Source organism: Labrus bergylta, chromosome 16 (assembly GCF_963930695.1).
Source record: "Labrus bergylta chromosome 16, fLabBer1.1, whole genome shotgun sequence".
In the NCBI taxonomy this organism is placed as follows: Eukaryota; Metazoa; Chordata; class Actinopteri; order Labriformes; family Labridae; genus Labrus; species Labrus bergylta.
In genome coordinates this window covers 24945316-24967078 of record NC_089210.1, presented here as the reverse complement: position 1 = coordinate 24967078, position 21763 = coordinate 24945316, and the positions used below count along the sequence as shown (strand labels likewise).

The window sequence follows — 21763 nt, the reverse complement described above, 5'->3', positions numbered from 1 at the left end:
AAATCCTTTTAGTAAAATCAACCAGGGAGGAAATTAAGAATGAGCAAGTAAGATGGATGTTTTAATTTCCTATTCGAGACATAATTCCTTCAATTTATAAAGAACCATTTGCCACCTGACCAGGAAATTTCAAGTGTGTGCTCTGGCAATTAACCTTTGCCTACACTCCATTTTGCAGGGTAATAGATTTGTTGTGCTGTATGGTATGCATAGCTCAATCTGGCTATTTCATCATGCTGTCTAATAGAAAACTTTAACCTCTATTTCACGCATGCCGTCTTTTGTTGCCAGGTGAAAATAAGGATCAAAAATCTTGGTGGACCTTACTTAATTTTTCCAATCTGATACTAAATTTCATTTAAAAAGAGATCAATATAAGTCTACTTATTGAGAGGAATTACTGCTGCATGCTACCCTATCTGCATGTCATGTAATTGTAATGAAATGTACCATTATACTGTGTATCTGAATTCTCAGGGATGTTTTTTTTTTTTTTTTACACAGCTGAGTCCAGAATTGGCCTGCTCACTCTGGTGGTGCTCTTCTGGCCCTCTGTAATTTGTCAGTTATTGCCCAAGGACTAATGTCTCTGAACCAAGATGCAGTTTGACCACAGTCACCTGATTAAAGGGGGTTCAGTGACAGAGGGTTGCTGCTTCTTTCTGGGAAGGAACAAAATGAGTCATTTACATCCCTGGCACCTGATCTTCTCAAAGAGGCAATGGAAAAAAAAAAAAAAAAAGCAATTGACAAAAACATGGATGAGTCTGGTGACTAAAAAAATGCAGAAACAAAATATGTGTATAGTTATATGTGGTTTGTTATAACCCATTAGTTAGGAGAGATAAAGAGGACAATGAATCTGCTCTGATACCCTCTTAACATGAATGAGTGATTTCAGGGATATCCTGCTGTCGATCACTCTAAGGGCTCCAGCAGGCTCTGAGACTCAAATATAACTTTGTGGGGGCTGTGAATGTGTTGCTTTGATTTTGTCGTATAGCACTGAGCAGGAGAGTCCAGTGCACATTCTATCCGTCTAATATCCTAATAATGAGCATTCATCTAGCAAAGTCCTCTGTATCTCGTGGATGCATCTTGACATTCCGAGGGAGAAAGGGTGCAATTGAAAGGTGAAGTTGTTGATCTCTGTGCCCAGTGAATAACAAATCGACTGATTAGACAAAAAAAGAAACGATTTGATTGATAGGCAGAGGGCTTAATTACATCAAACAGTTTGTCTGCCATGGTCTTTTAATCAAAGAGAAGTGGCTCCTAAGGATCATCCCAAAGAATCTGCACAGATTGCTCCTTACAGTATTACTACAACCAAAAAAACAAAAAAACACTCGCTAATCCAAATGTCAATATGTGCATGCATGACGTATCTCCTTGACACATATGGTCGCACTATGCTCTGCGAAAAACTTCACTGAGCCCAATAATGCCTTTCTGTCACATTCTGTGGGCCCTCTCCTCTCCACTCCTCTCCTCCCCTCTCCTCTCCTCTCCTCTCCACTCCTCTCCTCCCCTCTCCAATCTTCTCATCTCCTCTCCACTCCTCTCCTCCCCACTCCTCTCCTCTCCTCTCCTCTCCTCTCCTCTCCTCTCCTCTCCAATCTTCTCCTCTCCTCTCCTCTCCACTCCTCTCCACTCCTCTCCTCGCCTCGCCTCTCCTCTCCTCTCCTCTCGGTGTGTGCGTTTGTCCATATGTGGCCCTCTTTTGACATCTTACTTTTGATTGAAGTGGCTCCAATATCGTGCTTTTCCCGATGTTCAAGAGCTCTCCTGTAAATCACTGGAATACATTTTTGCTGTAGCTGTTGAAAGCCTCTCAGGTGAGGCAATTTTCAGCCCAGCTGTTTAAAGATGGGAAATTATTTAATAATTTATTTCCCCAACCGAGGGATCTCCTGTCCTCTTGATTATACTATTATTATCATCTGAAGAGCCTCTTTCTTTGCACTGTAATGTTTGTATTGTGTTGACCTGTGTTAAGGGGTGCTGCGGTAGAAATTGAGTTTCCAGGTCCACTCATAAATGTTCAAAACTTTCATTCAACTGCCTTGTTTTTCAACAAGTTGTGGAAAAAAAAGTATAAAAACTGCAAACATGATAGATTGCTTCTGTGAAAACCATTGGCTGTATCTATTTTATGTTAAAATGCAACAAACATAAATTAGATTTGGCTTAGTTTTCCCCGTACAACAGAAAACTAGTTAAATTCCAAGTCAGAATTTAAATGTTAAAATGTAAAGCAGAAAGTTTGTTTACGAGTACAAAAGTGCTTTATTTTCAATTCATAACATTACATAGTTGCACACAGAGGTACTGCATGTCAACAGGCAAATCAGGCAACTGCTAGGGGGACCAGGCTGCTACGGGACCGCAAGGGTTTTCTCAACTTAAAACCGCAGCAGAAGCTCAAAATGTGCAAATTTTACAATGACAGTTGATGATAGGAAACCTCCCTAATCAGGCCCCATCTGACAGCACTCACTGTCATTGCCCTGCTTAGCATCTCATGTATTACTCCTGTGGAAAAACAAAGTGTCAGTGAAAAGCACTGAGGGAGAAATGAAGAGGAATTATCTGTCTGGGAGTTAAAAAAAGAAAGAGCAAGCGCATCGGGACACTGGTAGATATAATAGTGGTTGGAGGGGCCCCCAATCAATTTTTGCCTACGGCCCCAACAGACTGTAGAATCACCACTCGTTGCATGCTCCTCTTACAGCTCAGCCTTAAACTCTTCTAAAGCACAACACAGGTTTTTCAAAATCATTTAACCAGAAGAAATCAACATTAATGGAGGGCATTTTTCTAGAAAGTACATCCCTTATGTCATCAAAGATGGGGCAGTAAAACAGAAAATGAATCTTGTTCAGTCTTCCTCTGGTGGGCATTAAAACTGTAAATAGGTCTTTTCACTGTAAATTTATGAGACAATAACTTTGTAGCTTTGGTTTACACCATATATCAACAAACAATTTATCTCTGTACATAACCATTTTACTCTTAATCTCCTGAGTAACCTGTTAATAAAATACAGATTTTAACTCATTTGCCCAGTCACGACAACACAAGTATCCCAGATAAAGATCTGTTTGGTGAGTCTCTGATCAGACATCCTCATGAGTCTATATATTCCATAATGGCAACACATACAACATTCATACTGCAGTGACTCAGAGGCTTCAGTTGAGAGGAAATGCCTTATTACTGAACAGGAGCCACGGTTGTTGTCTGAAGTAAATGTGATAATGAGCTTTGAAGTAGATGACTTCTTTTGATAGTTGTTGATATGAGCAGCCATCTTTGAATCTGTGTAATCCACAGCCTGTAAAAGGTGTGAAGTAGGCTGTCTTTTTTATTATCTTTTAACAAACCCCCCCATGATCTTCTTCCCGAATATTGCATTTTCTGGCCTAATAGACAGCAATGAGCATGTCCACGCATTGCAGAGCAGTAGTCCTTTCACTCAGAGCATTGTCAAAACAGCCTTTAAAAAAACAAACAAATCAACGCAGCACTCCGTTTGTATTTCTAATGTGTTAGAAGTGAAATGAAATACAAAAAAGTCTCCACTGCTCCACAATAGAAAAGCCCCAGCGGAAGCTTCCCTCAGAGTCCAGGATTATCATACAAATGACTGCCTTTTGTCCTTAGAACAGTCTTTTATTGGCTCTCGCCTCCACATTTTCCCTCTCTCAATCTTTGTCTGAGTCTACTCTCCACCATTGTTTCCACCAATACTCCCACTCCCTTAGCTTCCCCCTTAATTCCTCCTGTCAAGCCTTAATCTTGTTGGGCCCATGTAGAGCATGATCCATCAATATTGTCAATATGCATACCAGATTTGCCGAAACTTCACTTTAGAGGTGCGTGCTGAAGTCCTTAAATGAGCCTTTCAGTGTTTCTGGAAGTTCAATAAGACACATTAGAAAAGCTGATAGCGTACTGCAGATGTATTATGTATGATGTCTGTAGAGCTAAGGGAATGAAGGAGGGCTCTTAGCAATACAGATGGCCTGCAATATCAAGAGGCCATCAAGATGGCTGGTAAACAGGTACAGTGAAGTTGCCTTTGAAACACATTGTCGCCAGAGGCAATTAACCTGACTCTGCGTCTGAGTTCCTGGGGAAGCCTGTTGCGAGGAAGGCTAATGAAGATAAAAGACAGTGAGAAAAAACCTTTTAAACTATAACATGCTACTTAATATAGGCGAAGGGCAAAGGTTGCCAGAAGGCCTGGAGTGAACATCAGATTGTATAGAACAAATGAAGGTGCATTATGGGAGGATGGAAGGCTCACATACTGTATTATATAGTCTGGGTATGATCCTGCTGAAAAGAATATTGTGCACAAAGTGCGAGCTGAACATGAGTTGCCTGCTCTCGTTGTAAAATGGTCGTGTACAGAGAAGGCACATAACCTGAAGGCAAAGTGAGAAACACTTCAGTTTGCTCAAACGATCAGAGCTTATTGATTCCTTATTTCTTACCCAGACATCTCCTGCATCCTCTGGCTATAGGTGTAGATTATATAAATTATATATACAGTAAAAGGTACAGACACATATTGGATGTGTGGAAGTTTTCATTTTCATTTTTCTCAATAGCCCGAGGCTGTAGAGAGAACACAGTCCAGTTGTGTTTCCTGGACATCATCAAGTTATGCCACCACTAAACTATATATTGAATTTCCTAACCAGCCTTCGGATACATACACACTGTCATCACTTAAGAGCCTTCCTGCTGTGGATACTAACACAGCCACAGGGCTGACTAGCATGTGTCTGAACACTTCTGGGTTGTAGCAGTGTTCAATGTGGCCTCATGTTATCAGAGTGTGTGCAGGGAGCTGCTGTGCCATGCTGTTGTGCAGGATCACAAACCCCTATTCCCAAACGGTGTTAGTCTAATACACAGCAGGTTTTTCAAATCCATGCAGCCGCCCAAACAGCAGGAGGGTCCGATGAGATGATTCCTCTCATGTTTCACTCCTTTAGCGACGGACATGTCATTGAAGACGACTTTTAAACAGATTGATATCTCCAGATTTGATCAATTGTTAACGTCTGCGCACATCTGAGGCTAATTAAATCTGAAGGGACGGATAGAATATCATCAGATGGCTTTTGATAGAGATGCGCATCAAAGCCATATTTTGTTTCACGCTAGAGGGAAGGATGGAGGGGAGGGCATTGTGGGCTAATCATGGACCTATAGTGTGTGTGTGTGTGTGTGTGTGTGTGTGTGTGTGTGTGTGTGTGTGTGTGTGTGTGTGTGTGTGTGTGTGTGTGTGTGTGTGTGTGTGTGTGTGTGTGTGTGTGTGTGTGTGTGTGTGTGTGTGTGTGTGTGTGTGTGTGTGTGTGTGTGTGTGTGTGTGTGTGTGTGTGTGTGTGTGTGTGTGTGTGTGTGTGTGTGCGCGTGTGCGTGTCCAACATGAGGATCAGGAGCTGAAATACAGTTGTGTCCTGCTCTTCTATCAGGTTAACAAAGGGGACGATGAATGTGTCGACAGATCCTCCCAGAAGCAATAAAAAGTGAATTATGGGTTTCAGGAAAGGATGAGGCAACCCTGGCTTACATCAGGAAGCAAGGAGGGGGAGAAATGGTTGGGGCATTTCCGCCGATGATGTATGGAAAGTTTGAATCCATGGGAACTCATGGATGGTTCAGGAAATGGCTCTGAGTACAGGCTGCAGTGCACACTTACTAACCATCATTATACTGTGGGGTACATTGCACATCTCTCATACATGATGACTGTCGTCTCTCTGCTCCGCTCTGCTAAAGCTAGTGGGGTGTAGAGAGGTCGCTAAAGGAGACATATGTATACATATCACATCTCCCTGCAGAGTAAATTGGTCCTTGCATAGACTTCTTGACTTTTACACCGATGAAAAGATCAGCAAAGAGTGGACTCTTCAAAGGTCTTAGTCATCATTAAGTTATTATGGAAGTACCCACTTGTTTCATTGAAGTGTTCGAATCAATTTCACAGCAGCAATGAGAGGTATTAAAAAAAAGAAATGACATTCATTTCATCCCACTCTCCAGCCAGCATGAACTTGTGTATTGTCAGTTCTTAAAAGAGAAAATGTGTCTTTTTCAAACCCGAGATAGATCTCTCTGAAGCAGGAGTGTGTTCACACATTCTCATTTTGCATTCATGTTTTTCATTTTTCTCCTCCACCTGCCATTAACACCGTCTAATGTGTGTTATTGTTGTGTATCTGGGTCAGGGACAAGCTGTCCTGTCGGCCATTGGTCAGATGAAGTGGAGTACACCTTGCCTCTGTGAGAGCTGTGAGAGCTGTTAGAGCGGCCCCATGGTGATGTTCAATTTACTTGCCTCTTGTTATCCTATTGAATTTCTCCTGCCCTCATTTGTAGTCTGCGTATATTATTGTTGTGAATCATTTTCTGCTTTTGTTGTTTATTTTTTCATTCCCTAAGCCGTGGCCTCTTTTCTCAGAGAACACTCCATACATCAATGCTTGAAGGCTATCTGTATTTCTCCCTATAATAGCTATTCATGTTTTTGTTCAATGAATATGATCAACTTGTTAATGAAAGAACATCCAATGTCTATTCATTATTTTTGCAGTTATATATTTACTCATCCTTGTGTCTAAAGCTTTATAAAAATAAACGTCAGGAGCGTTATTGTCCTCAGTGGTCCAAGAGGCAGCCAAACCTCTATCTGAATTTGTTTCTGTATATGTGATTGATTTTTCTCTATACTTGTTGGCATTGAGTTTCATCACATCTCTGCTCCCACAGCATGTAGCGGTATGCATTTTTACATGTATTTATTAACAAATGCATGATTCAATTAAGGATTTAGATTTCTCTTGGTTTCAATTATAGCAGAGTTACCCACAGTAGCACAGACCTTTCTGCAAGGCATATCTTCTACTTGTTTACCTTGTTTTTTTCTCTACTCCCTGGTTTGCCGACTATTTCTGAGTAGTGTGTGGAGGCTGTGATGAGCCGATGCTGTACTGTTGTGCACATATAGATTTGGGTTTCTTTAGTCCCTTCCACTGTGTCATTAGATGGCCAGTGCTGTGTCATTATGGAGCACAGGCATGGGTGGAAGCAGCAGGAGAACAATGTTCATCTCTCTGTCTTTCTCTCACAGAGATCCTCCTCCGCATGTCCCCCTCTGTCTTTCTGTCCGTCTGTCTGGGTCGTTTTAACTGTCTGTATTTTTGTCTGCCCTCTCTCTCTCTCTCTTACTCTCTCTCTCTGTCACACTTCAACTCTCAAAGTGTACATGCAAATGCTGAAATGCAAATTCTGTCCCCAGGCTCAGGTTTGAAATGTTAGGCCATGCAGCCTTTTATTCATGTTGCATTATTTCCAGCTGTTACAGCTGCTGTATGTGCTTTATTAAAGCCCATGTGTACATGTTGTATGCCCTACGCTGAATGATTGTTCTGCTAACCTATATATATAAAAAGGCGTCAAGCAGAGAGAAAGAGATGGCACCTCTTGGGGGCTTTTCTCACATTGTGAATTTTGCACAGCGCACTGAAATGGTTGTTCCTTAATCCAGCAACATATTTTCTACGCTCCAGTGTCCCAGAGCAGTTTCTGTCAACAATAATCTAATCATTTATTTTGCCTGTAAATTTTGGAGAGCCTTGAGGGGCTATGCTGCTATCACCCCTAAAGGCGCCGTCGTGATGTGTGTCTTTTGTTTTGAAAGAACGCTCTTCATGAGTTTAATGTGTTTTTCTCCCCCGTCCTCCACTTAGATTAGAGAGCCAGACTCTCAATTTGTCCAACAGCTCTACCCTTTATAGGGCTATATTTCCACTTTACTTTTCATCCTCTGTTGTACACACAATTGGAAAAGCTCTCATTAAGAAGGACCCATCAAGGGCAGAATAGCCTCTGAAAGGATCCTTCTCCTTTGTGGCAGTTTCTTCTGACAGAGTTTGAGGAGGCTTTCAACACTTTGATTCATGACGAAACACACAAATGGCTGAATTTAGGAACATAATGTCAACTTTAGTTTCTTTGGATAATAAAAAAAAACAGCAATAAAAAAACTGGAGATTTTGCCAAGGATAGAAAAACTATTTCATAGTCAGTCAGGGGTGCAGTGCTAGATGGATATGGTTGTAAAAGACGTCATGTTGGGAAAGCAAACACAAAAGTTTGGTTTGCAAAGAGGATGATAATGTAAAAACCTGCCACTTAGCAGCTCTTAAAATGACATGCAGACTGTATAGGAAAAGGTAAATTGCCATTGAAGTGACAGCTAACTGCAACCATCTGTCATCAGAACAGCTTCACATAACTTTAAGACTTTATATAAATGAAGCAATTCAGTTTTAAAAATCCAGATGGTAAAAGTTAGCAAACCGTCACCTTTTTTTAAGTTTTATTTTTGAGCCTTTTGACTATTATTATTATTAGATAGGAGAGCCGATGAGAGACAGTAAATAAATGTTGAGAGGACACAGTGGGGGATGACATTAAAAAAAGACCAGAGGTTCTGACCCAAGGCTGCTTTGAAGATGACCGTGGCCTCGGTACTTGGCAACATAACCACTAAGCCATCCAGTGCCACAACCATCTTCTGTTTGTGCTGTAAACATGTTTATATTTGCTGCAGAGCTTTTAATATTGCATACAGATCCAGTCTCAAGCGGCCCTATACTTTAGGGCACTTCTACAGAAGCTTCATTATCCCCGGATTCAACCTTCTTGTTCACATAAGAAGTGTTGTGAACCTTGATGTGAATGTTTCTGATTGTTTTCTAATTTAATGGTAATAGGAACATGGAAAAAAAAGTAGACTTGGGTTTCTGATGTGATCTGAGATGAGATGAGAGTCTGAGGGATGTTTCCGAGTGAATCCTGCTACCAGACTTGTCATCGGTGGCCTGGTTGTAAAGATTTATAGTTTACCTGCCTAAAAATGTTCCGATCGGCAAACTGCAGAAAATGTTGATTACTTTAAAGTCTTCAACATTTTAAACCAATTATTATCACTTTAAAAGAAATTCTCTTTGAAAAACACAGTTGGGTTGTTTTTTTTATAAAATAATAACAACTGAATTCATTTGCATTTATTTTTTTCTACTTCCAAACTCTGATTATTCTTCATGGGGATTATAGTATTTCTATGGGAACTGGTCAATATCCCCTTCCCTTTAGTGCTATCAAGGAAGTGACTGATGGCTTTGTGTGTGAAATTACTCAATGCAGTCACAGGGTCGATTAATTAAGTGCAACTCATCACACATGTACACACACACGCAAACACACACACACACACACACAAACACAAACACACATCTATACAAACACAATCTTTGTTTGCTTTTCCCCTGCAGTCTAAGTCTGAAGAATACTACCGGGTGCCCATTCTCTTCAGTAATTCCTCCAAAATAATTTCTAATCAAATCGTGCAGTCACACACCACTGTGCTTTTGTGTTCTCTGGGAGCTCTGTGTGTATCTGCATGTTCTTCTGTTTTCCATCATGCTTGCAGAAGCCGTATTGTAAGCAGGCTGTTCTGTGCGAAGCGAGCCGTCAACAAGCTGCAGCGAGCTATCGGCTTCAATGGCTGAACACACTTCACAAGTATGTGTTTGCTCACATCTGCTCATGAGGGAAGGAGGGGGAAGACAACGAATCCCACGTTGCTATAGCAACAAAGAGGAAACTTACCCCCCATCCCCCCAAATGTTGCTGGGAAAGTGTTGCATTGGTTTTTGATGTGTATCTGTGTGTGTCTGACCATGTGGGGTGCTGGTAAAGCGTCATTCTGGAACCCTGGGAAGACGCCCCTCCCCCCCCCCCTCCAAGACAAACACACACACACACACACACACACACACACACACTCTTCTCTTCCTGCAGACAGGAGAATAGATTGCAGTGTTCTGCCTCTCTTTCATCAGTCTGTGTGTTGTGAGGAGACCACCGGCGAGAAAGGCCCGGCGTTTTCATCCACGACCTGAGTCATCCACTTTTCCCTCCATAGGATGAAAGGAGAGCTACTGAGAATCCGCCCCTGAGGTGGTCAGACAGGAAATACAGTCACCACTAGCCCGTCTGGCAGTCTGTGCACATGTAAGAGGTGTCTGAAGAGGATTTCATTGTCATTTCCATCATGTTTCTCCATGTGGGTCCATGTCAGATGGGCGTGTGAATGGTCTAATAACCCTAATGACCGCGATGCAGGCCTGTATTTTAGGCCTGTGTTTGTACAGTAACTGCATATGTGTTGGTGTGTGCACCCCTCTAACGGGAGGGTGCCAGAATAGAAAGGCAGAAAGAGCAGTAATTATGGCCTCCCATGTTCTGCAGAAACATCAGAGGGAAGTAATTTGTTGCTCTATATTTAATCAGTGGAGATAACGAGACTGACTGCAGCTGTCTGCCTATGGGCAGGAGGACAAGCACGATCACCATTTCCTCCAAAAACCCATTAGTCCTTAATGCAGCCAGATTTAGTATCTTATTTCCATACTTTTCATGGTTCAAATACTCATTAGCACTCTTTTTTACCTGCAATTTGTCCAATTGTCCAACCGTTGTTTACCTCCTCTTCCTCGTTTCCTCTACCAGGCTTCCACTTGTTTCCTCAATTCTCTCCTCTGACTCCAAAAAGAAGTGTATCATCACTTCAATCACCTGCAGAGCCTCCTCTTCCTCTTATATTTCCCTTGCACTCTGCGTATTTCTTCATCTCTTGTTGTCTCTGCCTGTGTTTCCGTCCCTCTCTTAGGGTGCAGGTAGAGTTCTATGTGAATGAGAATACTTTCAAGGAGCGCCTCAAGCTGTTCTTCATCAAAAACCAAAGATCCAGTGAGTTGCCTTTGTTTGGGATCACATTGTCTGTGCTTGTAATGAGCTGGGTGAATTTCCTGTCTGCTGCCTATTTTCTTACCACTTCAGTTCTCCTTGTTTTCTGATTGAGGAGCCTTGCTTTGTTTTTATTTTGTCATTCTTGCCCTGTGTTTCATCACCTTTTTTTGTCCATGTTTTGTGACTGTGATAGCTGTGTAGCAATTTTTATCAATTGTCGACTCATGGATATCATTCTTTTTGTTTATTCCTCCTGCGTGCATGAAGGTATAAAATAAAACATTTGTTATTGAAGCTTAACTCAGGTAGAATCATGTGCATGAGTCAGGTCTATCTTGTACTTTAGATATAAACAAATAATTAAAGCCTAAATTCATTTTTATTTATGCTGCTAATAATAGCACACTGTACTTGTAATATAAACTGAAGTTTTAAGCTCATAAAATTGCTTTTCAGCAGGCAAGGTAAAATAATGCATAGATTTTGTATTATACAAAGCAAAGTCCCAGTCCAACATTGACCCACAATATCTGATTATTGTTGTACTTCTGATTTTTTTCCCCATAAAATCTTTATTCGTATCTTAGGTAATTTTCTTAATATTTAATAAGTCATACTTGAAAAGTAGTATAAACATTGTATTGATATTTAAAATAAAAATGATTTCTTTAGAAACTCAGCTTCTGTTGTTCGTTTAGTATTGATTTGTTCCTTTTGTGTTGCAGGTCTGCGAGTGCGAATGTTTAACTTTGCTCTGAAAGTGCTGAGCTGCCTCCTCTACATTGTCAGAGTCTTGTTGGACAACCCGCAAGAGGAGAGACACGGCTGGTGAGGGAAATGTTGATTACATGATCTTAATGAGGCTAACTAAAGTCTCTGTGACTGTGCAGACCCGATAGCAGTAAGGAGAGCAACAGGTCAATAGATGAGATAACGGTGTCTGTGTGTGTGTGTGAGTGTGTGTGTGTGTATAGAGTATCCTGAGGGGGATGACGCTTTGAGCACATAGTGGGGTGGAGATGTAATCAGGAGTATGAACTGATATTTGGACTGAGCTGAGGGTCAGTCCAGTTTTAGAGAGTGATGCTTGGCAAGAAGTCACTCTCATTGTTTCTTTGGGTTTTTTTTCCCTGGCAGTGTGAGTGGAGTGAATTGCACCCGACAAAACACATCATCCCGCCCCTTGAGTGAGTTTGACTGGTAAGTAGGCTATGTGTGTGTCTCATAGCTCCACCCTGCAGGAAAGGGCATTGAAACTGCACCACCTGAAGGAAAAGCATCCCTAACACTGCCCACACTGGTCGGAAATGTTGTGTAACCCAATCAATTCAACTTCCCTTAACTGATGCAATTCACAGTGCTGATATTGAGCATTTTAGATCCACATTCATTTGTCACGATCCAACTGCATGGATTACCTGTCAACATAATATGTATGAAGTGCCTGTGCAGCCTAATCAACAGCGATCTAGTGGAGATAAAGCATGTAATATACAACAGCAGAGAAAGGGAGAGGAACTAGGAAGTATATGTGGACCTGAGGCGATGCTGTGCCTCCTGCTCAGGGATCTATTGATCTAATGGTGGCTGGTGACTCTGGCTAAGCTCTGGCTCCACATGAATAAGGAGCCTGACAGAGAGAGTTCTGGAAGGGGATGGGCTGCCTCCTGCTCCAGGCATCAGACTCAGGAGCAAAACAGAGCACAGGCAGGCAAGCGACCATGATAAGCCCCAGGGTGTCTTTTTTTTTTTTTTTTTTTTTTTTTCAAGAGCCTTTTTCCTCAAATTAAGCCTGTAAATTTCCATTAAACTGTGTGAAAATAACACTCCTCCTACATTATACACTTTGGCAGCTGTTAACTTTATTTATTTTGTGAACAGCATCATTTCATTTAATAATGTGACATCGACTGTGATAATTGTCTTTGTTATGTGGGTAGACATATTTTGCTAATTGTAATGGCCTCTGTCTAATTTGTGTACTATTTTTATTCTATTTTACCACATCTCTGTCCTCTGCTGTCTGTTTCCCTCACTCTGTAGGAAACTGATCATCTGGGTGGATAGACCTCTACCGCTGTGGGCGCTGCAGGTCAGATACATCGGTATACTCCCCTGTGTAAACGAAGTTTGTTTTCACGTCCACATCTGCACACATGAATGCACTCGCACACAGCCGCACTTCAGAATTTGTGCATTCCTTTCATTAGTTCATCATTGGTTCATTTACATTATTTCAGAACCTCAGATCCATTTCTCTGGCACTACTATTTACACTCACAGTAATGTTACACACACATAAACGTACACAGTCAGACACCAGACAGTCTCTTGCTTCAGTTAGACCTGTTCCCTTTCAAGCTCAATCACCAGCACGCCTTCTGATTCCACCCACGCTCCACTCTTCCATCTCTGCAACTCCTAATTTCTCTAAGCTCTCCGACTATCCTCACTCCTCTGCGTGTGTCTACTCTCCCTCTGTGTCTGCATCTCTCATTTTCTCTATTACTCTCTCTCTGATTTTTTTTTGCAGGTGCTTGTGGCTTTCATCAGCTTTTCAGAAACGATGTTGCTAGTGTATCTCAGCTACAAGGTGAGTCACTCGTCATCGCCCCCCAGCGGCGCTATGATGTGAACATGTGTGTGTGTGTGTGTGTGTGTGTGTGTGTGTGTGTGTGTGGGGTGTGTGTGTGTGTGTGTGACGCACATGTGTGTGATTTGCTCGAGGGTGGTGTTTGTCCACTTTCCTCACCTCTGTGTGTTCATTCGACTAAACTGAAGTTTCCCTTCTCCCCTCAAATTGCCCCTTTGTTCTTTTATTTGGAAAACATCTCAGTGGGGTTTGGGTGTTCATCAGCTCTGTCCTGTCATGAACACATCACAAATACTTCAGGGGAGGCCCCTGTGTTGCTGTTGTGGGAGGCTGATCCATGAATAGGTTGACCTGCCTTTGATGTACCTGACTCTATAAGCCTATAAAGGGGCTCCCTCTGCAGATTACTCTGGAGGCTTGAGGACTTAGCATTTAGAGTTGACTGATTCCTGTGGACATAGCCTCTGCCTATCCACCTACACTAGTGAGGTCAGACATATGCAGGTGGCAGACACATAAAATGGCTATGGTAGCCATCTTCATTGAGCGGCAAAGCCAAGAGGAAATTGAGTAATGCTTCTTCATCTCTTAAAGGCCACAAGGGAGTTATATCATCCCTATACATACAGATCCGTTATATCTGAAAATGAAAATGCAGATCAATTTGTCTACTACTTTCAGCAATCGGGCCTTTTATGTTTACGCCCAAAGGTCACCATGACAATGGAGTTTCCTGACCCCTGTGTGTGTTTTTTTTGTTTCCAGGGCAACGTTTGGGAGCAAGTCTTACGTGTCCCCTTCATTCTGGAGATGATCAGCGCCATTCCCTTCATGATCACTGTAAGTGGACGGATATGCATTGCAGAGCACCGACAGCACTCAAGCCCCACCGTCCTGTCCTCCCTACTTGAATACACACCACACATTTAATGGCTGCTTCAGAATTGATCTCAGTGAGAGAGCCTGTGACATGTGAGAAAAAAAAAAAAAAAGATGATAAAAGAGCCAAGCAGACTGAATCTTTCTCTCCTTGACAGGTGATTCTGCCCTCCTTCAGAAATCTCTTCATCCCTGTATTTCTCAATTGCTGGCTGGCCAAACATGCTTTGGAGAACATGATAGTGAGTGATGCCCTATCTGCTTATCCAATTATTTCATCACCTCCATCCCAGCATCTTTGTTATGATTTTCTGTTGGCATGCGATTCCCCCTCTCTGTCCCTGCCATTTCGGCTCAACAGCTTTATCTGCCATGAAGGTAAATCAACAACAGAACATTTAAACTTGCACATCAAGATTTGGCAACAAAGCGTTCCCATTCCCTGCCTCCTTCAGTCCTTTGACATTCTCACTAGGCTTTCTAAATGAGCTTGATAAACCATCTCCATCTGCTATTTGTCTATAAATATTCCACTGCATTGCATCTTCATTTTAGACTTTAACAATGCAACACTTGCTGTGTTGTTGTCTCCATACGTAACTGTCAATCTGTCTGCAGAATGATCTGCACAGGGCAATCCAGCGGACGCACTCAGCCATGTTTAACCAGGTGGTGATACTCATCAGCACGCTGGTCTGTCTCATGTTTACGTGGTAGGTACACTCGCTGCTGACACTAAATTGAATAGAAGAATTGAAAACAGGGGGAAAGAGATATTAAATGGGGATCGGGCAGGAAGTGAAAGCTGTCAGAGTCACACAGAAAAACAAAAAAAATGATTCAGGGGCTGAGAGAGGGGAAGACAGAGAGCAGAGAAGTAATTGGTAACTGTGTGAGTGAGATAGTGCTCTGAAATGACAACTGGCGATTGCCTCAGTGCAGCGGAGGATGTGTCAGATTGCTGCATATCTGGTGTGAAAGTCTGTGCTAATCAAGAAGATCCTCCTCACAGCCTGAAATAATCTCTCTGACCATTCCAGGGTTGCCTTTTGACTCATCCATCCCTTAAACAACATGATAATCTCACAGCTAGCACTCTATTTCCTAAATATGCAATGTTTTGCAAAGGCGCTCAACTAAAACATGGATCGTACCACACACCTACAGTCATACATGAACAGGCATAACATACAGATACAGTATGGATTTAAATTGCTCTTACGGGCACCCATTCCATTGTGTGAAGTCTCGTTTACTTGCTTTTTCTCACTTTCTCCACTCTGCCCAACTCCATCAGCATCTGTGGTATCCAACACCTGGAACGAGCGGGTAACAACCTAACCCTGTTTGACTCGCTCTACTTCTGCGTGGTTACTTTCTCCACTGTGGGCTTTGGAGACGTCACCCCTCAAATCTGGCCTTCGCAGCTGTTGGTGGTCATCATGATCTTTGTGGCGCTCATTGTTCTTCCAATCCAGGTGAGAAACAATGGTGATAATGTTTAATACAATCACACATCACAGCTGCAAAGAGATATGTAAGTATAGGGAAAGTTGAACATAATGCATTGCAGCAAAAGAGAAATAACATCATATAAGTTAGTTTAAAAGAGACACAAGGGGCGCTGGTGGCGCAATGGTTAGTGTGCGCGCTCCATGTGTGGAGGCTATGGTCTTCCAAGCTGGCGGCCCGGGTTCAAATCCGGTCTGTGGCTCCTTTCCCACATGTTGTTCTCTGCTCTCTCCCCCTGATTTCCAACTCTGTCCGCTGTCCTATCACTCCATTATAGGTACAAAAAGCCCAAAAAATAAATCTTTAAAAAAAATTAAAAATGTTAAAATAAAAAGTGATACAAATACTTCATTGATTTTTGACAACCTAAGAAGATCTAAAGGCATAAAACTCATCTCAAATTGTATTTTCAATATATTTTCTTTGGCAACCAACAGGGCTATAATAAGGTTGAAAGGAGAGCACAGATGTGCTTTTAATATGACAAGAACCTTCTTGATATAATTCATTAATGGAGCATAGCCACACAACAAAAAGAAGCCAATTTGTTGTATTTGATAAACTCATTACAGTGTTTTTCTCTTTTCAGTCTAATTAGTTGTATATTTCCCCTCTTGCTAATACTGAAGTGATGACTCATTGCATCCTACGTAGATTTGAAACACTATTTTTACTCAGATAACAGAGAGAGAGAGAGAGAGAGAGAGTGTCTTTCTGACTTGCAGTTCCCCAAATCCCTCTTGTGTCATTTTGCTGCTCCACAGAGGAAACCTCAGGAAACCATATACACACACACACTCAGGGAGCATCATAAACACTTTTTCATTGCCAGCTGCATCACATCATGATGGTTGTTCATCATATCTGTGCAAACATATTATTCCTTAGGTAGCTGGTACCTGTGTGTCTCCCAAAAGATGTAAAAGTGCTAAGTGCAGGAGTTTCCTCTGTGTGTTCTGCACCTGCAGGCTGAGGACGGTCTCTCTAGGGCAACACAAAAAAGTCACACTCACACATTACTGTTAAACTATTCACAAATCATTTGACACCTTTGGAAGCTTTTCTTGTTTTAAATATGTCACTTAGGCAGTGGGTCTAGGCCTGCATCATATGCATGTTAAATAGCTATTGAACACCTTCTCTCTGTTTTCTTTTTGTTTTTTTCTATCAGGAAAATGTGTTGTGAATGAATTTATCAGAACCTTCAAAATAATGCAAAAGACACAAACATACGCATACTCTTGCTGAAGATTGCACCAGTCGACTATAAAAAAAAGTTGACCTCAGCATCACAGACATCAGTGTCACACATCCTCCCCCTCCCTCCCCCCATCTTTCATCCTTAAATACCCCTTGACATTTAAAAACGGGCCCCCCTTTGCCCCAAACACCACCCCCACCCTGTCTGTATGTATGTGTGTGTCCACCTGTTCTTTTTCGAGTCCTGCCGAGAACATTCTCCAGGCTGCAAAGGAGGGCCACAAAGCACAACTGGATTCAGCTATACTGTCTTTTTCTCATAGCTTCATATAAAGCGTAAAAACTTCTAAAAAACAGTCTAACATGGCTTGGTAAAAATACTGCTCGTTCCGATTTCCTTAATACAAAAAATCATTTTTAGGGTCTGTTTTTTCAGGAGGTGATTATTTGATGGTTTCTACATTGATCTTTTTTTAGAAGTATTCTGTGGTATAAGTACATTTAAAATAATATGCTTGCTGAGTCCCCTAAATTCAATTGACTCTACCTCTCATCTCTTTATCTGTAAAATGCTTCCATCCATCTTCCACTCTGCAGAGGCCTTTGTTATATCATGTGCTTTTCGGCCACCATCCTGATACAAATCTCCACTTCTCGTAATACGCCTGAACACTTTCCCTAATCAGACAGAAACACTAGACAGTACATGGCATCGTTTTTTGGGGGTTTTCTTTTTCATATGCCACCTGGCTCCTCCCTGTACTCCAGCTAACTTAATCCAATTTCCATCTGTTGAATGTGATGGATGTCATCCTGAATGCAGTTCGAGCAGCTGGCCTTTCTGTGGATGGAGCGGCAGAAGTCCGGGGGGAACTACAGCCGCTACAGGGCGCAGACGGAGAAACACGTTGTGCTGTGTGTCAGCTGTCTTAAGATCGACCTCCTCATGGACTTCCTCAATGAGTTCTTCGCACACCCCAGACTGCAGGTCTTTCCAAATAATTTTAATTAGGACTAAGTGTTTGTGGGGGTTCTTGTTTTTTTTTTTGTGGGTCTGTTGCCTGTAATCCTTTTCGGAAGCCGGCACAGCTGAGGTTAAAGAAGAGGATTTATTCAGAAATACTGCGGATCAATTTGCTGTCTTATTCATGTTAGAGCAGATGTGTGTGTTTGTTTCAGGGTGAATCCATGTGTGCAAATGGCTTTCTTCAGAATTAGTGTGTGTGTGTGTGTGTGTGTGTGTGTGTGTGTGTGTGTGTGTGGGGGGGGGTCTCGAAATCTCAGTAAAGATGTCAATATTAAAGCAGGATTTTTGTATCATCAGGATAGTTTAGACTGAGTATGTTATAACGACAAACTTTAATCAAATAATATTACAAAGCTCCAGAATCGACCTACACACTGAGTTTAAAAAAAAACGTTTTTGAATAAAAAACTAGGCAATATGAAGTAGGAAAATATTAGTTTTTGTGGTTTATAGGGGATTTAGTTAGCTAAGGGTGGCTACACATCAGCTTCAACAAAACCAAATTGACTTCTTCTGCAACTACAAGAAAAGGATGAACGCTCCAAACCCAGTGAGCCTAACTAACCATCCACAGTCGCTTCATTCCTCTTGTGTTGCTAAATCATCTGCACGATTGGAGCCAGACTGCTCCTGTTTGTCTTCCTGGTTCACCCAACAGTGCACTGAGCTCGGCATTCCAGTTCACTAAGTTGAATAAATAGACGCAGACAGAAACAAAATAAGACACCTGAGGGATGAGTGTTATCATTCATTGTTCATCAGGATGACAAGTAGCTACTCGCTATTAAGGCACTCTCAACAGCTCAGCAGCTGCCCTCTGATAGGTGTTATCATTCATCACCCCCTACTTGAAGATTGGTAATCAATCAAAAGTGAATAGCAACCTTTGAAGAAATGTCTTTGTCGCTGTTTGCATAAGAAGTAATACGACACAGCAGACCAACACCAAAGAAAAAGTATGTAGCGTTCTATTTCTTGTGAAACCCTCTTCAGGCAAAAAGAAAAATCTGTTTCTGTTTGTGTGTTTGTAGGACTATTATGTGGTGATCCTGTGCCCGGCAGAGATGGATGTTCAGGTTAGGAGGGTGCTTCATGTGCCGCTGTGGGCCCAGAGGGTCATCTACCTCCAGGGTTCAGCCCTCAAAGACCAAGACCTGATGAGGGCCAAGTGAGTGAAAAATAACCACTAAATAACAACAACATTGTTCAAGTGTTATCTATCTATCTATCTATCTATCTATTTATCTATCTATCTATCTATCTATCTATCTATCTATCTATCTATCTATCTATCTAGCAATCAGTACTGCAATTAATCAACAAATCAATAAATACTTAAATGAAGAAAGTTATCAGTTGATTAATCCATTAGTCAATTAATTCAGCCATCCATCTTTCGATCCATCCATCCATCTATCCATTATTTATTTCACCAATCAATATTTCAACCACTCAATCCTTCTAGCTACCATTTTATCCATCCATTAGAATAATTACCATCCCAGAACAATTGAGTCGAAACGGAGCCTTGATTTCAGAACAATGAGCCGTGATGAAACCAATGCTGGAGCTGGAGCTCATAATGAACAATTGAAACACCTACAGCCTTGCTTTAATTAAGATTTGACTCATACTGCTTACTGTTTGCCCTCTGGCTTCTGATATACTGCAGCTACAGCTCCTTGGGCTTTTTTTGTCATAAGGATAAAAAGGAGCAAATGCCTGTATGTTTTAATCTCCTTGTCTCCTCGCCTCCTACTATCTCATCCACAAAGGGCGTGGGCTTGAAAGACACATGTGTTTGTTTGTTGTTCTATTGTCCTGCTTTTTTTTCTCTTTTGTCCTTTCCCTCAATAACATGACAACACCCTCTTCTTGTGTCTTCTCTCCTCACTGCTGATTTTCTCTCTCTCTCTCTCTCTCTCTCTCTCTCTCTCTCGCTCTCTCTCTCTCTCTTCTTCATCTATATTTCTCGCTCCGATGGCCACATGTTCTACTAACCACCTGCAGGATGGACGATGCTGAGGCCTGCTTTATCCTCAGTAACCGGTTTGAAGTGGACCGCATTGCTGCTGTACGTTCTTCACTTCACTGCTTCGCTGTACCGCCATCACTCCTCACACTACAAAAGATCCTAATTAAGACTTCTCGCTAGATTATGAATTCATTTTTTCCCCCAAAAAACTAATTGAAATTTTCTGAATTAAACGGCATTTTTTTTTAGAACATTGGGTCTTAAAATGAATCAAAGCAGCATTTACTGGAAACAGTCGGATTTGGCTCGATGCATTGGCTGAATGTTAGTGCTCGTTTCGTTATGGTTCAGGATTTTAATATTTTTTCACTAAACAATAAAAGCTGTCAGAGCAGCTGAAGCTTTGGGAAAAAGAAACCTAGTTTGACAAAAAGAAAAACTATGAACAGGCATAAGTGCAAAACAAAGGATAACTTTCATAACAGTTTGCTGTTTCAATGCAATGAATGACATTATTGAGACTCAAACATTGAATAACGTGCATTTAACACCAAAACAAATCAATTACCTAAAATATAGAACAAGAATACAGAATTACAAGTAACCATGACTCTAAATCGCCTGTATCACAAGTCAATAAGGGTAATAAGGGTAATAAGGTAACCAAAACTTTTGTTGAGAATAAAAGAAAACTATTGACAACTACTTTCAAAGTCAGCTCTTTCTTGATTTTTTTCAGCAAAAACTGAAAGTTCCAGCTCCTTAAATATAAGGATTTGCATTTTTTTATTGTCAATTACGATCATACATTTTTTTTTTTAAATAGTCTCTTTTTTAAAATACATTTTCCATTGTGTTCCCCATTTAAGAGAGTAAATGTTTTGATGAGTTGTATATCTAATTGGACCAAAGAGGAGATCTTTCCATATGAGAAGATTCTAGATTAGCTATTTTTGTAAAGTGTCTTGAGATAATAACATAATGTTAATAAAGATGGATTAGTTGATGACTAAAGCCTGCATATTAGTTTATGCTCATGACACAGTTCTATGAAAGGGTTAGGTTGATGTTCAGTCAGCCACTTTTGACCTGACTCAAATGAGTGATCAAGACTTTGAGGGATCATGATGTTACAGGTACATAAAGTACATACTGCCCTGAGGTGAACAATTTAGATCTTCAGTTAAATGTGTTCTGAATGGATTAACATGAAGGTTTGTACACAAGTTTCACGTTTCATTAAGTAAAACTGTCAACTATTTTAATAATCTCTTAAGGTTTCATTTAGTACTATAATCAGGTAAAAAAAAAAAATCAACTTCTAAAATAAGGTTTATGACAAAATACCTGCATAACTAACAGTGCTCCCATCAACCTCAACTATGTTGAGTGCTAACCAGGAAATGTCATTATTACAAAACCGTAAATAAGAAAGTCTATACAGTAAAAGAAGCCCCATAGCCATCTTAGGGCCAGTTTAATTAGTTTATTCTCCATGGACTTGTCACGTTTTCTGTGCAGTCTTGAATACTGCTCTGTAAGTCAGAATTGCATTACTCTTGAATGTTGTGAGGCCCATTCGATCCCTCTGCTCACTCAGTTGTTTAAGAGGATTATTAGAGAAGAGCTACAATCTGACGCTTCTAATGATAGGTTTCTACCTCTCATTCTCTTGCCTGTTGCAACTTTCCACTCCGCCTCCCCTGTTTTCACTCCATCTATCCTCTCCAATTTTCTC

At 41.2% G+C, this 21763-nt stretch overlaps 1 protein-coding gene across 3 annotated transcripts in view; it reads left to right on the top strand.

Annotated features, from left to right (window-relative positions):
* The window catches only part of kcnt2b (potassium sodium-activated channel subfamily T member 2b), a 39019-nt gene that overhangs the window by 1970 nt on the left and 15286 nt on the right, over window positions 1-21763 (top strand). For all 3 annotated transcript variants that reach the window (XM_065965045.1, XM_065965046.1, XM_020640952.3), the window contains 12 exons: window positions 10760-10839; window positions 11565-11667; window positions 11977-12039; window positions 12883-12931; window positions 13373-13432; window positions 14198-14272; window positions 14470-14553; window positions 14930-15024; window positions 15609-15789; window positions 17847-18011; window positions 19082-19218; window positions 20061-20124. In XM_065965045.1, the coding sequence (XP_065821117.1) occupies window positions 10760-10839; window positions 11565-11667; window positions 11977-12039; window positions 12883-12931; window positions 13373-13432; window positions 14198-14272; window positions 14470-14553; window positions 14930-15024; window positions 15609-15789; window positions 17847-18011; window positions 19082-19218; window positions 20061-20124 (1156 nt within the window). The remainder of the gene's footprint in view (window positions 1-10759; window positions 10840-11564; window positions 11668-11976; window positions 12040-12882; window positions 12932-13372; window positions 13433-14197; window positions 14273-14469; window positions 14554-14929; window positions 15025-15608; window positions 15790-17846; window positions 18012-19081; window positions 19219-20060; window positions 20125-21763) is intronic.